Source organism: Magnolia sinica, chromosome 3 (genome assembly GCF_029962835.1).
Source record: "Magnolia sinica isolate HGM2019 chromosome 3, MsV1, whole genome shotgun sequence".
Classification (NCBI taxonomy): domain Eukaryota; kingdom Viridiplantae; phylum Streptophyta; class Magnoliopsida; order Magnoliales; family Magnoliaceae; genus Magnolia; species Magnolia sinica.
The window spans coordinates 24,827,007-24,845,138 of record NC_080575.1 but is presented as its reverse complement, the minus strand read 5'-3'; the positions used below and the strand labels follow the sequence as shown (position 1 = coordinate 24,845,138).

Sequence of the window (18,132 nt, the reverse complement as noted above, 5' to 3'; positions counted from 1 at the left end):
TATCACAGGCAGAATACCTTGAAAAGGTGCTGATCAAGTATGGGATGGACTTGGTAAAGCCAATGAGTGCTCCCCACGTGGCTCACTCCAAAGTTTCCTCAGAATAATGTCCTAAATCAATTAAGAAAAAGTAGGTTATGTCTCATGTGCCTTATTCAAATGCGGTTGATAGTTTAATGTATGTCATAATCTGTACACGACCAGATATTTCATAGGTAGTTAGTGTTGTAAGCAGATATATGTCAAACCTTGGCAAGCAACATTGGGAAGAAGTGAAATGAATACTTTGATACATTTGAGGTACAAAAGACTACGTTTTAACTTTTGGGAAGACAAGGATAAGTTGGTAGGGTATGTGGATTTATACTATGCAGGCAATGTGGATTCTAAAAAGTCAACTTGAGGTTACTCATTTGTACTAGGAGGTGAAACAATTAGTTGAATGTCGAAACTTTAGTCCATGGTAGCGCTTTTCACGAGTGAAGTAAAATATATGACAGTAACGGAAGCGTTTAAGGAAGTGTTTGGTTAAGAGGCATGATAAATCAGTTAGGACTTTAGTAGGAGGCCGTGCCGATTAATTGTAATACTAAGACCGCTATCAATTTGGCTAAAAATTATGTTTATCACTCACGTATTAAACACATTAATGTTCGTCACTATTTTATTCGACAAGTGCTTGAGGAAGGAGGCGTAACACTGGAGAATATTCACACTAGCGTGAATTCGGTTGACATGCTCACCCAGGTCGTTCCTTTAAAGAATTTCAAGTTCTGTGCAACTTCTCTAGGCTTGATGATAGTGTAAAAGAAGGATTGAGTGTGTACAAGAAGCATTGATTGAAGCTATGATGCGACGCAAAGATAAGAGAAGATGGGAAGAAGCTACACATTTGAAGATTGAAGATATGGTGAAAATTATTATTAACAAGATATCTTAAATCTGGAGATCTTCGACTAGCTCTGAGAAAGTTTGGCTCGAAGTCCAGCAACAATATATTTGCAATCCTTGAGATCTTTGATTAGTCAAAGGACAGGCTCGACCTGTCGAAGCTCTGGCTCGACTAATCGAGGGTTATGCAGATTGTGCGTGGACTGCGTAAATTTGATGCGGTTTCCAGGCAGGTGCGTAAGTGGGAGTTCCCCAATTATAAATAGGAGTCCCTAGAGCCATTCTAGGAGATTCTAAGGCTTTCTCAAAGTATTTCAAAGGTTTCTAAAAGGGTTCTAAGGTTTGCAAATGGTGTAGCAAGGGTGAGATTTGAGGTTGTTCGAATCGGGTAAGTCCTCTCTCTTTGTAATTTCTGCTTTCATAGTGAAGATCTGTCACTTTGTGCGGCGGTTTTTTCCTATAAGAGTTTTCCATGTTAAATCTTTGTGTTATCTTGTGTTTTCTTGGTGCTCTTGGATTGCTATACTAGATCCATCTCTGTGTGATTCTGCAGAACAATCCCCAATAGGTAATGACTATAAAGGTTTGAATCATGAGGTACTTAGATGCTTCCTTTAAATTGATGTCACTCATTTGATGATTCTATATTCCTTATGTAAATGATGTTATAGTTAGAGAAGAATGTTGAGTTTATATATATATATATATATATATAGTTTAATTTATTTATCAATATCAAAACAATTCTTTTCCCGACTAATTTTTTTATAACTAAAATATATATACTCATAACAGGATAAGGAGATATATCCCACTAAACATCCATGCGAGAGATCCCCCAAAACTGGGACCTGAAGCCTCGCCCAAGAAAGACAAAGCTGAAGAAAACAAAAGATATCCAAGCCACATAAATAAACTACTCAACAGAAAGCATAAAAGAAGAAACTTATTTGGGAGGGTTGAACTCCTCCAAGAATAGCTCACCATGCGACCACATCTCCAATGCATGAAGATGAAAAAGGCCCTAGTAGAGAACTTGAACTAGCTTGGGCAGAGGGCCAAAGTGACATACTGCAACCCATGAAAGACCCCAACAACCCTGAAAAGAAATACAATCTACAATCTAGTAGTATAACATATCAAGCCACTAAGCAACCAAAAACCAACATCCTAAGACCAACCCAATAACTATACAGACATCCCACAACCAAATAGCCTACCTCAGAGACCACATCTAAAGCAAAACTATATAAACCAAAGGCCCTGCAGCAACCCAATCCCTCCTCCCCCCCCCCCCCAAGAAGCGAGAGATATAAACAGAGATGTAGTTGTACAGAGGGAAAATACATTTAGGTTGACTCCCAGCTCCTAAAAATTAACTAGGATCCACCTATCATATAAACCAAACCTCAACATGCTCCTCGAAGAAATAACACTCCCCTTCCTGAGATTCCCTAGACCCACCTGTGAAAACAATTATCTAATTCTATGTAATTCATATAACTTTGTCAATTTCTCATATAAGACTTGTTAAGGTGGTGGGGTCATGCATGTGATGGGGTTTTTCCTCCCCAGGCTAGAAGAGCAGACAGAGCTGTTCAACCGGTCGAGTGGTACTCGACTTAAAGTACAACAAGTTTTAGTTTGAAAATTCTGAGGTGCTCGACCAGTCAAGGGAGGTGCTCACCGGTCGAGTGGGCTGCTTGACCGGTCAAGGACCCTACTCGACCACTCGAGGTTATGTAGATTCATGTCCAGATTTTGTGCACACTGCGTAAATTTGAGGTGGTTTTCATAGAGGTGCGGAAGGGAGTTTTCAAAACTATAAATATGGGTCCTTAGGACTGTTCTAAGGCATGAAAGAGAGTTTCCTAAAGCTTTACAAGGGTTTGCTAAAAGGTTTAGGGCTATCAAAGGGTGAGAGAAAGAGAAAAAGAGAGAGGAATCTTATGGAAGGGAGGTTCTACTCGTAGAGGTGATCTACTTTGTAGTCGACATCTCAGCGCTTCTACATCCTTATGATCGATAGATCTCTCCATTTTTCATTATTCTCTTATTGTTCATCAAGTCCTACGTGAGTGAAGAAGGTTTGATCCAAGCGAGGTGTGCTTGTGATCGGTTGTAACGTTCTACTTTTAGTGGATTGTTGCTCTGGACAAGGTCCCGTGGATTCTACCTCTTTGAGGGTTTTCCACGTAAAAATCTCTTGTGTTGTGTGGTTTATGCTTTGATTTATTTCATAACTTTATTATCCCATAATTCTAGTGTTTTTGGGAGGTTGGATCCTAAGGTTTTTTGGAACGGCCCCCAACAAAGTGGTATCAGAGCGAGTTCAGGTTGGTTGAGCCAAGTGGGATCGGTTCTGAATTATGGAAGGTGGCTCATCAAGGATGATCTGTCTCAATGGTTTTAATTGGACCACATGGGAGGCTAAGATGGAGGACTTACTTTATTACAAGGACTTGTATTCTTCAATTCAAAGCATATCAGCAAAGTGAAAGGATATGTCAGATAATGATTGGAAGAAATTATACCAAAAAGCGGTGGGGTTTATTAGCCAATGGTTGGACGATTCCGTATTCCACCATGTATCTACGAAGATCTCAGCTACTAGCCTATGGCTGAAACTGCAAGGGCTGTATAAGAGGAAGACAACCGGTAACAAAATTTTTCTGATAAGACGATTTGTGAATCTCAAGTTCAAAGATGGTGGTGTTGTGGCTAAGTACATGAATGAAGTCAACAATATATTGAACCAGCTCTCCGCTATGAAGATGGTCCTAGACGATAAATTACAGGCTTTACTATTACTTAGCTCATTGCCTGATAGTTGGGAGACATTGGTAGTGTATCTGAGTAAATTTGCGCTAGATGAAAATGTGTCCATGAAATAGGTAACTAGTTGTCTCTTCAATGAGGAGACAAGGAGGAAGTCTCAGGGGTCTACTCAGCAAGAGGCCCTTGTGATACAAGATCAAGGGAGAGGAGAGAACAGAAAGGGCAGGAAGGCCCGAGATAAATCAAGAGATATGTCAAGTAGCAGAAAGGATGTTAAATGCTGGAATTGTGACAAGAAGGGCCACTACAAGTATGAATGTCATAAGAAGAAGAATGATAAGAAAGGAAAAGGAAAGGAGAAGGAAGATGAATCAGATTCCACTGCGGTCGCTTCAGATGGCTACGTTTTAGTTATTCTTTCAGCAGATCATGATGTTTGTCTCGCGGCTACGAGTCAGGACACCGAATGGGTGATAGACTCAGGAGCATCATTTCACGCGACTCCACACAGGGATTTCTTTACAAGCTACAAGTCAGGTGACTTTAAGACCGTGAAGATGAAAAATTATGGCATATCGAAGATCGTAGGGGTCGGTGATATTTGTGTGAAGACCGATGTGGGTTGCACATTGGTTCTCAGGGATGTGAGGCACATTCCAGACCTTCGCCTCAACTTGATGTCGACGGGAAGGTTAGATGATGATGGCTATGAAAGCCGATTTGTTGGTGGGCGCTGGAAGCTCATCAAGGGTTCGTTGATAGCAACCATAAGAAAGAAGTGTTGTACCCTTTACAAGGCAAGTGTCAATGTGTGCAAGGGTGGGTTGAACGTAGCGAAAGATTCAACTATTGACATATGGCACAAGCGTCTAGGCTATATGAGTAAAAAGGCCTCCAGCTACTAGCAAGGAAGCATCTCCTTCCAGACATGACAAGTATACCTCTCAAAACCTGTATTGATTGTTTATCAGGGAAACAACATAAATTTCCATTTGTTAAATCTGCTTCTCATATTAATAAAGTGCATGCATTGGATTTGGTTTATTCTGATGTTTGTGGTCCTATGAGGATAAAAACCTTAGGTGAGGCATTGTATTTTGCCACTTTTATAGATGATGTATCTAGGAGAGTTTGGGTTTATGCTATGAAATCTAAGGACGAGGTCTTTGGTGTGTTTAAATTGTTTCATGCTATGGTCGAGAGAAAGACTAGTAGATCATTGAAGTGCATCTGCACTGAGAATGGTTGCGAATACATCGGTGACTGTCATGAGCATTGCATGTCCCTGGGTATATGACATGAACAGAATGTTCCCAAGACCCCCCAGCATAATGGTGTGGCTGAGCGAATGAATCGCACCATTGTAGAGAGAATCAGATGCATGTTATCCCATGCGAAGTTGCCCAAGTCATTCTGGGGAGAAGCAATGCACACAGTAGTGTATTTAATAAATAGGTCTCCATCAACCCAGTTGAATGGAGAAGTGCCTGATAAGGTGTGAAATGGACAAGATCTATCGTAAAGTCATCTCAGGATATTTGGATGCAGGGCATCTATTCACGTACCAAAGGATGAGAGATCTAAGCTCGATATAAAGATCAGACAATATGTGTTCTTAGGGTACGGTGATGAAAAGTTCGGCTACAGATTGTGGGATTCGACTGAGAAGAAGCTCATCAGGAGCAGAGATGTGGTTTTCTTTGAAGACCAATGTATTGAAGACATTTGTAAGCCAAAAAAGACGTAATCTATTTCAGGAGAGGATATGGATCCAGTTATTCCTCCCATGGTGCCTGATGACGGGGGAGTACAGCAAGGTACAGAGGATAAGGGAGTTCCTACAGAAGATGGACCGGGTGAGGAGCCCCCACTTGATCCGCCTGTTGAGCCACAGGTGAGAAGGTCATCCAGGGACAGACATCCATCCAAGAGGTATTCGCCACATGAGTACATTATACTCACTGATGGGGAGAGCCAAAAGATTATTCTGAGGCCTTAGCCGACGAGCATAAGGGGGAGTGGTTGAAAGCTATACAAGAGGAGATGAAATCCTTGCATAAGAACCACACCTATGATATGGTGAAATTGCCTAAGGGCAAGAAAGCTCTGAGCAACAAGTGGGTGTTCAGAAAGAAGATTGAATACAAAAATTCACAAACGAGGTTCAAGGTCAGACTTGTGATAAAAGGGTTTAGTTAGAGGAAAGGGATAGACTTCAAAGCGATATTCTCACAAGTGGCAAGATGACATCCATACAGGTGTTGCTTAGGTTGGCGACTCACATGGATCTAGAAATAGAACATTTAAATGTTAAAACTACCTTTCTCTATGGTGACCTGGAAGACGAGATCTACATGCACCAACCAGAGGAGTTCAAAGTTAAGGGCAAAGAGCATATGGTGTGTAGGCTAAGGAAGAGTTTGTATAGGCTGAAATAAGCTCCATGGCAATGGTACAAGAAGTTCGACTCGTTCATGTTAAAGCATGGATATGACAGAACGGGGTCAGACCACTGTGTGTTCACACGCAAGTTCTCAGATGGTGATTTCTTAGTTCTGCTATTATACGTTGATGACATGCTCATCATGGGTAAAGACATCAAGAAGATCGACATGTTAAAATAGGAGTTGGGTAAGTCATTTGCAATGAAAGACTTGGGCCCGGCTATACAAATCCTAGGAATGGAGATAACTTGTGACAGAAGTAGTAGAAAGCTTTGGTTGTCACAAGGGCGATATATTGAGAAAGTCTTAGAGTGGTTCAATAAAAATGCAGCGAAGTCGGTCAGTATTCCACTAGATAGTTACTTCAAATTGGGTGACAAATAGTATCCCAAGATGAAGGCAGAGGTGGATGAGATGCAGAAGATACCCTACGCGTCTGCGGTAGGAAGTTTGATGTATGCTATGTTGTGTACGCACCCAGACATAGCATATGCGGTTGGTATTGTTTGCTAGTATCTTGTCAATCCTAGCAAAGAGCATTGGGTAGCGGTGAAATAGATAATGCGGTATCTAAGAGGCTCATCCAGGTTGAGCCTATGCTATGGTGATGGAACACCTGTGTTAGAGGGTTACACAAATGTGGATATGGCAGGCAACATAGACTCTAAGAAGTCTACATTGGGGTTCATGTTCACGTTTATAGGGGGAGCGGTCTCTTAGTAGAGTAAGCTACAGAAGGTCGTAGCATTGTTGACGACAGAGGCCGAGTATATTACAGTCACGGAGGCATGTAAAGAGATGCTTTGGATGAAGAGGTTCCTATAAGAACCAGCACGTGGTCTATTGTGATAGTCAAAGTGCTATACACTTGACCAAGAATCCAAGTCAGCACTGCAAGTCGAAGCACATAGAGATTCGGTATCATTGGATTAGGGATGCTTTGGAACAGAAGATGTTACAACTTGAGAAGGTCCACACGAACGATAATGGGTTAGACATGATGACCAATGCTTTTCTCAAGGGCAAGTTTGAGGTTTGTGGAAACCAGGCTAGCTTGAAGAAGATGAATTCCTCCTGAGTCAGAAAGGGAAAGATTTGATGGGGTTTTTCCTTCCCAGGTTAGAAGAGTAGACAGAGCTGTTTAACCGATCAAGTGGTACTCGACTCAAAGTACAGCGAGTTTTGGTTTGAAAATTTCGAGGTGCTCGACCAGTCGAGGGAGATGCTCTACCGGTCAAGGACCCTGTTCGACCAGTCGAGGTTACGCAGATTCATGTCCGGATTTTGTGCGAACTGCGTAAATTTGAAGTGGTTTTCATAGAGGTGTGGAAGGGAGTTTCCAAAACTATAAATATGGGTCCCTAGGGCTGTTATAGGGCATGCAAGAGAGTTTCCTAAAGCTTTACAAGAGTTTGCTAAAGGGTTTAGGGCTAACAGAGGGTGAGAGAAAGAGAAAAAGAGAGAGGAAGCTTGTGGAAGGGAGGTTCTACTCGTACAGGTGATCTACTTCGCAGTCGACGTCTCAGCACGTCTATGTCATCGTAATTGGTGAGATCTCTCCATTTTTCATTATTCTCTTATTGTTCATCCACTCCTGCATGAGTGAAAAAGGTTTGATCCAAGCGAGGTGTGCTTGTGATCGGTTGTAACGTTGTACTTCATAGTAGATTGTTGCTCTGTATGAGGTCCCATGGTTTTTACCTCTTTGAGGGTTTTTCACGTAAAAATCTCTTGTATCATGTGGTTTGTGCTTGATTTATTTCATAGCTTTATTATCCCATAATTCTGGTGTTTTGGGGAGGCTAGATCCTAAGGTTTTGTGTAACGGCCCCCAACGGCATGCATACTGATGGAAGCTTGTGTATGTTCAAATATTTCATTTTTTTCACTTTTATTATAAAATGGATATTTCTAGTGGTCTTTAATCTAATTTTAAGATTCCTCAACACACATTAGGAGAACATGGTTAAGGGGAATTTCAGTCACATTTCTCTCCTTTATGGGTTCAAAACTATTGTAATAAAATAATCTTAATTAATCACCTGACTAGAGTTTTAAAAAGGGATGACTATAATAAAAACTTTTTCTTATCTTTAAACATTCATTTTGTGGGAATCTATCCTTAAAGTTGGATTGTCTAATCTTAATCACCTGACGAGAGTTTTAAAAAGGGAAGCCTATAATAAAAACATGTTCTTATCTTTAAAAAACCATTTTTTGGGCATCTATCCTTAAAGTTGGATTCTCTAATTGGTGTAATTTCCATGTCCTGACTTATTAAATGTGTCTCAACAAATGGAATATTTAGATTGATGAGTAAACAATCAAGGTCCCCAACATAACTCATTTTAACTATAATAAAATGTTTAAGATTATTGAACATGATTTATTTTTTAAATCGCTTTACACAACAATCTTCTTTCTTGATAAAGAGCTAGTTATCTGCTTTCAACAAATGATGAAATGGTCAGAGCAACTAGTCCTTCATGAGAGCTTTAACTTTTATCTGCTCAGGAAAATAATTAGAAAAAATGATGCCTGTTGACCATTATGTATGCTTAATTCTAATAGTAAGGCATAACTGTTGACTTTAATTAATATGTGTTTTTTTTGTTCTTCAGAAGGTAAAGGAGGAATGCAAAGTGAGAGGAATGACTCCTTAATTTGGAGACTACTGGAGATCTTACTAGTTATTTCCACATTACGTAATTACGATCCCTCAAGTTCAATTTTCATGAATAATGTGATTTATTTCATAGAATGGGAATGCTACTAAAGTAAGCAATAACAGAAAAAATGATTAAAAGTTATATACGCATATGTCTATGTGCGTGTGTGCACGTGCGCAAGTGCATGAATACATGATTTGTTTATATTAGTCTCAAGGAGGTCAGTTAGTCCACGAGTCCTTATATAATAAACTTGTTGTCAAGTGACTTACATATATGTAAAAGATCAATAATCTATGTTTAAAAGTCCTCGTTCAATTTCATATTCACCTTTTGTCTTGCTTTTGCCTATGTAAGGCCCACCGTATTGTGTGTATGCCACCAAACCCATGTAGTGAGTGAGGCCAGCCATGCCACTATGATGCGCAAAAAATCAGGCCTACCTAATCATTAAGTGGGCCACACTATATAAATAATTGAAAACCAGCCAAAAAAATTCACAAGGTGGCCCACACAACTAGATCAACTTGAGTTTTGGGCATCCAACTTTCACGGGGAGGCGACCCATATAGAAAAGTTCGATTCTGTACAAATACATTGTGTGCCCCACACATAACCCTTGCATGCGTATTTTCTCAAAAAGATAGAATTAGATTGATTCCATAAAAGTACATGGTGGACCCCACACAACCCTTACACGATAAGCTTATTCTATGAAATCATGGAAAGGAACCTTCCTCTTGTATGAGTATCAATAGGAATCCTAATTTCATTATATTATTTTGAGTGACAACCCTGACTACATATGCTTAAACATATAAGAAAGTATGTACAAATTAATATAATTGCTATACTTGATGACTACCAAATATGAGGATTTAATTCAACTTTGTTCTTTGTTAAGGCCCTCCTAACCTAAGCAATCAAGAAAAGGAGCTAATTAACTTGTATAGAAGTAGAGAGATGTGAAATTAAGAGGGCTTTGGCAAAAATATCAAAAAGTTGATCACTGCTAGAAACAATCTGGATGAAGGCAATACATGGTAGAATAGATTTATAGTCAACTTTTTTTTTTTTTTCCCAAAAAACACCAAAATTTTCATTTCATCCACAGAAGAATTACATGACATGCACATAGGTTTAGGCGACTGCCAATAAAAACCTAGGCGGGGCCTATCGTAAAGGATCTCTAAGGTAAAAAATAGGGAAAAAAAAAAAAAACTAACCGTTGTCTCTATGTTCCGCTCTTAAAGGGATGGTCCTAAGGTTTCCCAAGCCCACCATATCCAGCAAGATGAGACCCCTGATCTGGGCCAGATAGTCAACTTGATGATGTGGGTACATTCTTTTTTTTTCTTTTTTTTTTCTTTTTTCTTTTTTCTTTTTTCAAAAAGTTGTACCCTGAGATTCATTCATGACTATATTTTAGGTGACCCGAAGAACACGAAAAAAGACTCTGGGCAACCTATCATAAAGGAAAAACTATACATGATCCATCACCCTAACGGCACCCAACCCGACTTTATCTAACACCACCATCCCTCGGATCTCTTGAGGGAGGTCCTGTAACGTGTGGAAGAGCCTATTCCCTTCAGTATTGCTGCCTAGACGAGCTAGTCCATCAGCCAGAACGTTCCCGGCCCCTCTCAAGATATGGGTGAAGCGAAACGAACCCCTACTATTGAGGCTAGAGATACGGGCCAACCAATGCACCCATTTCCAGCCCACCTGAGACACTCGGTTGAGCATGTCTACCACCAACTTGGAATCTGATTCTACTATCACTTTCCATATCCCCATTTTAACAAAGATGGATCGGCCGTCATAAACCGTCGAGAATTCCGCACTATTATTGGTGCCTATCCTGTATCCATTCGAGAAAGCAAAAATCATATTGCCATCATCCCTCCTGCAGATGCCGCCTCCTCCAGACACCCCAAGATTTAACAAAGCTAAACCATCCACATTCAACTTGACCCAGCCACTATGTAGTCTGCCCCATTTCACTATTTTAACTCTCTTTGCTGGCGGAGGGGCCACAAGGATGTGCAGGTTCCTAAGCTGGAGACGAGCCATCAAGGAGGCAGGCCTCCTTTGAAAGCCCTCCCCAGCCACCAGTTTGTGCGCGTGATAACTGCCCCTATACAGAACTTCTTATCCTCAAATCTAGAGGAATTTCGCGCCTTCCAAATTTCCCAACATAAGAAGATAGGAGTTAACGCTCGAACCTGGAATAAAGAGGCACTAAGGGACATCCCCTGCCATTGGGTCAGCCTATCCAGGATGGAGCCGTGATCGGCCAGATTGATTCCAAAAATGTAGCTGAAGTGACACCACACAACCGTGGCTAATGATGATGTGGGTAACTGTCTCAACATGTAATCACACCCGTTCATGTACTTCCTTGATATGTTCAAAAAGGTCATTCACATTTCTACTAACTCTACCCGAATTTAGTGGCAATATTGCAGGATCAATATGCCAAGTAGGTTTTTTCAATTAGATGACCTCAAATGGACTTAGTTCAGACATTCAACTATTTGATTCGTCATATCCAAATTCGGCTTGAGATAGTAACTCACTAGGTTAGCTCATCTCCCACCAAGCTCCTGAATGGCTTTCTAAACTTTGATTGACGACTTTAATTTAAACATTAGTTTAGAGGTGGCACATGCTACTGAAATTTAAGCTAGTTCTCATCTTCTGTTGTGATATGTCTTAAATTTTAGTCCTTTCGCAACTGGGATACGAAAGGGTCCCTTCGCAACTGGGATGTGAAAGGGAAGTTGCCTAAACTATAAATAGGTGTTTCTATGGCTTTTCTAGGGTATGGGAAATAATTCTAAGGCTTTCTAAAGGGGTTCTAAGGAAATCAAAGGGTGTAGCACGGATGAGATTCGAGGTTGTTCGAATCGGGTAAGTCCTCTCTCTTTGTAATTTCTATTTTCATAGTAGAGATCTGTCGCTTTGTGTCGTGGTTTTTTCCCGTAAGGGTTTTCCACGTTAAATCTGTGTTCTCTTGTGTGTGCTTGGTGTCATTGTATTGCTTTCTTAGATCTAGATCTGTGTGATTCCGCAGCAAAAATCCCAACAAGTGGTATCAGAGCTATCGTTGGGGCACAGATCTGAATCTGAGGGATTAGTAATAATGGCGAGCACTAGGTATGAGATTGAGAAGTACTCGGGGAAAAATAATTTTGAGTTATGAAAAATCAAGATGATGAGTTCCTTAATCAAGCAAGGCGAAGATGGTGCTCTTGAGGAGTAGAAGTCTACTATGACTGATGATGATTGGAATACTCTTGATAAGAAAGCTTTATCATCGATCTGTTTATGTCTCACGGATGAGGTTCTCTACAACGTCATGAGGGAGAAAACTGCGGCTAAGTTATGGGCGAAGTTAGAGGATGTCTATGTAAAAAAATCCTCTGAAAATCACCTGCACTTGAAGCGGCAGTAGTATAACTTCAAGATGGCAGAGGGTGGAAATCTGGAGGCTCACATCAGCAACTTTAATAGATTGGTTTGCAAATTACTGGATTTGGAGGAAGTAATGAAAGATGAAGAACAAGCATGTATGTTGCTGAATTCTCTTCCGGCGTCTTATGAGTCATTCAAGGACACAATGTTCTTAGCGAATAAAACCCTGAGTGTCGATACCATTATCTCGGCTCTTCAAGGGAAGGCTATGAGAAAGATAAACGGCGACATGGGGACATCTTTTGATGCACTGTTTACAAGGGGTGAGATTCTAAATAAGGTACGGGTTCTTCAGGTTCTAGATCCAAATCCAAGGGCAAGGGCAAAGGAAAGGTAAAGTGTTGGAATTGTGGGAAGGAAGAACATGTGAAGAAGGATTATGAAAATCCAAAATCGAAGAGAGAAGATTCTGAGGCTTCATACAGGGAAGCCAATGCTGCCACGTCAGATGAATCGAGTGGATGTGATGGTAATGTTTTGTCTGTGTCTACTATCAGGCAGTCATACGATAATCATAAGGACGAGTGGATGCTAGACATAGGGGCATCTTTTCACATGACTCCTCATCGAAGTTGGTTCGCCAGCTACAGGGAGTGCAATGGTGGACAGGTGTTTATGGGCAATGGCTTTGCCTGTAATGTTGTGGCCGTTAGTACGGTGCGCATCAGGATGTTTGATGGGGTGGAGCGTACCTTGACTGATGTCAGGCACGTTCCTGATTTGAAATAGAATCTGATTTCTCTTGATGTACATGAGGCAAAAGGATGCAAGTACACAGGTATTGATAGTACTCTTAAGGTATCTAAGGGGGCACAGGTAATCATGAAAGCGCAACGAGTCGGTAACTTGTACAGGTTGATCGGGAGCACTTCAAAAGGTGGAACTGCAGTGGATGTAGCGGATTTCACCTTTGCATGTGTGTGGCATGTTGGGCATCGCCACATGAGTAGGTAGGGTAGGAAGGCTGAGACGCGTGGACAGGGATACAGAGCAAGTGGAGTAGCCACCTGTGAGAAGAATCACACGGCATGATCGCAGGATATCGGCGAGGTACATGGATGACTCCAATATCGCAGGGGATTTATCTTCTATTCAGATGACTCTAGGTGAGCCTGGTGCTGAGAAGTAAAAGGTGACTATGGGCGATGTGATGGATTCATTATACCAGACTGACATATGGGAGCAGGTGGAGTTTCCAATGGGCTGGAGAGTAGTTGGATGCAGGTGGATCTTCAGGAGGATACAGCATAGATACAGGGCGAGGTTAGTAGCGAAGGGTTATGCTCGGAGAGAAAGGATAGGCTTCTCAGAGATATTCACGCCGATGGTAGAGAAGGTGTCTATTAGATCCGTGATTGGCGCTGGTTGGCTAATATGATCTTGAGCTGAAAGGATGGATGTGGAGTTTGTACTTCTGTAAGGGAAAGTGAAGAGCATATCTATATGAAGCAACCAGAGCAGTTCGAAGTTAAAGGGGCTGAGAAAAGACTTTGCAGGAGGTCATGGTTTGACCTATCGCCTAGGAAGTGGTTTGATTCCTTCATGGTGAGTCAGGAATTGATGACATGTAGATCGCCAATTATGACATGTCTGAAATCAATGTACTGAAGACTCGTTTAAGTGAGACATTTAAGATGAAGGATCGGGGGGCTGCAAAGATGGTTCTCGGCATTGAGACTGAAGGAGGAGTAGGCTTTGGTAATCACAAGAAGAATACCTTGTGTGTAAGTATTGATCAAGGATGTGATGGGTCAGGTAAATCCGGAGAGCATTCCCTACGCGTCTCTCCTCAAGTTTTCCTCAGGACATGTCCCAAAACAGATGAGGAAAAGCAGGATATCTCATGAGCCTTATTCGAATGCGGTTGACAGTGTATGCCATTGACTGGATTAGACCGGTTATTTCACAGGCTGTCAGTGTTGTAAGTAAGTACTCCAGCAAGCAATATTGGGTAGCAGTGAGATGGTAAGAAGACTATGTCTTTCCTTTTGAGAAGACAGGAGTAAAGATGGTTCGGCATGTGGATTCTGATCCAATGGACATGCTCTCCCAGATCGTTCCTATAAAGAAGTTCAAGGTCTGTAAAACTTCTCTGGGCTTGGCGATGGTGTAAAAGGAAGACGGAGTGTGCAAGAGAAGCTATGATGTGATGCAGAAATAAGAGAAGAGGTCAAGAAGCTACACGGTTAAAGATTGAAGACATGGTGGAGATTGTTGCGATATGTCTTAAATCCGAGTCCTTTCGTAACTGGGATGCGAAAGGGTCCTTTCGCAACTGGGATGCGAAAGGGAAGTTGCCTAAACTATAAATAGGTGTTCTTAGGGCTTTTATAGGGTATGAGAAATAATTCTAAGGCTTTCTAAAGGGGTTCTAGGGAAATCAAAGGGTGTAGCAAGGGTGAGATTCGAGGTTGTTCGAATCGAGTAAGTCCTCTCTCTTTGTAATTTCTATTTTCATAGTGGAGATCTGTCACTTTGTGCTGTGGTTTTTTCCCGTAAGGGTTTTCCACGTTAAATCTGTGTTCTCTTGTGTGTGCTTGGTGTCATTGTATTGCTATCCTAGATCTAGATCTATGTGATTCCACAGCAAAAATCCCAACATCTTCTTCAACCAGTATCTCCAAATATAGAAGATAAACTCAGCATCTTGATTTGATGTATGACTTTTAGAACCTTATACAACTACACAATCTATCATTGCTCTGCACAAATTTTTTTTTTTTTTTTTTAAATAATAATAATAATAATAATAATAATAATAATAAAAGAAGAAGAAGAAGAAGAAGAAGACATTTTAGGGAATTCATTGTTAAATAGCGTAATAAAATCTACTCACTCATTCAATGGGTGACACGTCTTTTTTTTTTTTTTTATAAAAAAAGAGACTGATTTCATTTCAAAACTATCATCAAATGTACATTCAGGCTAACCAGGAGAGCAAAATAAACTCCTGGGATCACCTATCATGACTAACATCGAGAAAGAAAAGAAAAGAAAAAACCCAAAAATTCAGGAATAGAGGAAAAGAGAAATGCTGCCTAGTGTTCCCTAATCGTCCCAGGAGTGAATGTGGACAATTGAACACTTTTATGATCATAGATTATTTTTCTACCCTTACCCACTTAATAAGCGGTTGGACTTAATATTGATAATAGGATGTGTTTAATAGGAAATCCACATGATGAAGAAGCTGCAATGGAAATATAAAATAGATACACTCATCATGGACGTAGACTAGTGGACATTTTATAGATAGTGCAATACTTTTATGTATATGTGGCACAATGATAAGTGAACCATCTTGATTTTTTTTTGCCATCTCCTCTATTGAGGCTCACCTAATGAATAACTTTAATCTTGAAGTCATGAAAAAATATTAACACTGCTTGCATATCAACATGCATGTGGAATTAGAAAACTCTTCTTAGCTATTATGTTGATCTTTTGTCTACTTTTTTTTTGGTTAATTTTATGATTGTGAACTAATCTCTTAATAATTTAAATATTATCAAATTCCCTGTTGATACAAATTAAGAAATCGTACCAAACTTGGTGAATATGTTTATTCATCAATCCAGATTTATCAATATCTCTTTATGGATTGCAAGTATTAAAATAGTGTAGTGAGTGCTTCTTCTTTTTCTTTCTTTTTTTAAAAAATATCAAGATTCATTTCAAGAAAAATACATCACGATCTAAATAGCATAGTGAGTGCTTGTTTCCGAACTTTATAAGATGGTTGCTTTGTACTTTTGTTGTGAAGGCCATGTCTAAAAGAAAGTAATGTTCATCAAGCTTAAATTACAAAGTTCATTTAAGTGCATCTCACTGCATCTCACTTGTATATATGTCTTATCGAGGCGCACTTGGATGCACTTTCAATATTAATCTTTATGTAGAATGCTCCATATTATTGAATTCCAATGAGGGTTATGGGTCTTATGGCTATTAACTTCCAACGAGCATGATTTTAAGCTGTGATTCATCTACACTAACTCAAACATTAAATAAATATATGATACAATTTGATAAATAGTACTCCCAAATGTGGTCCTAGACCATAAGGAACACAGTGCCTCCTTATATCAGTAGGATAGGGGTACTCTACTTAAGAGTTCCAATATGTCACATGCACGGAAGGGTGAGACTATTTGGAGGTACCTACTTCATAATTTTATTTATTTATTTATTTATTTTTGATATAAATGGAGTTCCATCTCATTAACAATCTACACAAACACCATAAACAGTCCCATCCTACATATATTCCAAGGCACAAATATCAGGTTGACCTTCTCACCTTGTTCTCTTCACATTTAGAAAGATAACTAAACGATATTCACTAGCCATCAACATTCCACACACACACACACACACACACACACTATATATATATATAGTGTGTGTGTGTGTGTGTGTGTGTGTGTGTGTGACCACCTAATAAGTGAACTCACCACATAACCATGGACTTGCATGAGTTACTATACATATTAGACAATTACATGCTTAAGTTACATAGTATTTTATTGTTAACATTGCTGCGTGCAACTTTATGTAGGGTGGTGGTGCCAAAAAGTATGTAAAACCATGGAGATGAAACGAAAGCATGAACGGGCACATGTGGTCATGGAAGAACTTGTGAAAGAATGTAAGCGTAAGTACAAACATATACTGACGCGCTCTTTCTCTGAAAACGACAAATCATCGGAATCAACCAAACCAAAAGAGGAACATGTTACCACAAGTGATAAATCTCCTCCCGCAGAAAATGAGAAACAAATTGGTATGTCTTCTCATCCCTTTCAAATTTCTATATGAATTTATACTATAAAAATGCTAATTTTATACATATGATTGGGGATTAATAATGTCATCTTAAAAAGATTAGTGCAGGAGGAAAGACTTGGTCTCTCAATTAACTAGATGTTGACATAGAAATTTGCACACTTTGAAAGATGGCCCCCTATGCACCAATGGTCATATTGCACCAATAGGATCCGACCCTTTTATCTTTGTGGCAGGATAAGAGCACCTGAGGTCCCTACGGCCAAAGGATAAAAAACTGCTTTTAGATACAAAAAAGCTTTAAAGTCACAGCTACCAATCATCAGATTGCGCAATAACGCATTTGTGGCATGTAGAGAGCATCCTGCACCACAAATTGTTAATGTACACGTACATGTGGGGGTTCGGATGGCTCCACCACCAAGCAAACCAGGTCCTACGGGCCGATAAATATCGGCACTCTTCCTAATAAAAAGAGGGCAAAATCTTGGACTTTTTCCTTCAAACATGCAAATGAATAGAGCGCCTTTGCAGAAAGTCTATGCGACAAAGGAACTTCAGTTGCCGACTATTCAATAAGGTGAACCTCAGTTTTTGACAGAACAATCCACCCTCCCCAGGAGGACACAACATATAGCAGTGGGCTTCCCTGGCGTAACCTAAAAGCTACGCGCCAAGACTCTCAAGGAAGGGTACAACATAGTGGCATAGACATGTGACAACATCTGAGTCATCATGTGAAATTAACGTTAGGCCTTGGTCTAATGATGTAGAGCAGGCTGCGGACAGTTACATGGCCGATATGGATCAGAAAAGGCCCGATTGGAAGCAGAGGTGATCCGGACCATCAGAACTTAAAACGGACCTATCTCGCAAACAGGAATGAGCTATCAGACGTACCATTTATGATTTTGGGGTAGGACGAGCTAGTTTACCCACCCAACCTGCTATTGCCCATGCCGAATTTGTGAAATACCATCAGATCAACGGTCAAAATCCTGTTTTTACTATTTATAGTAAATTTTAGTTTCAGTATAACTCTTTATCTGTTGGGCTTTAGGAGTTGTGTCCAACATGAAAAGTGC

The 18,132-nt window shown here is 40.2% G+C and overlaps 1 protein-coding gene across 1 annotated transcript in view; it reads left to right on the top strand.

Annotated features, from left to right (window-relative positions):
- The window catches only part of LOC131239716 (ankyrin repeat-containing protein ITN1-like), a 154,449-nt gene that overhangs the window by 94,102 nt on the left and 42,215 nt on the right, over positions 1-18,132 (top strand). Inside the window, exons 4-5 of the mRNA XM_058237552.1 lie at positions 8,735-8,818; positions 16,821-17,045. Of these exons, the coding sequence (XP_058093535.1) occupies positions 8,735-8,818; positions 16,821-17,045 (309 nt within the window). The remainder of the gene's footprint in view (positions 1-8,734; positions 8,819-16,820; positions 17,046-18,132) is intronic.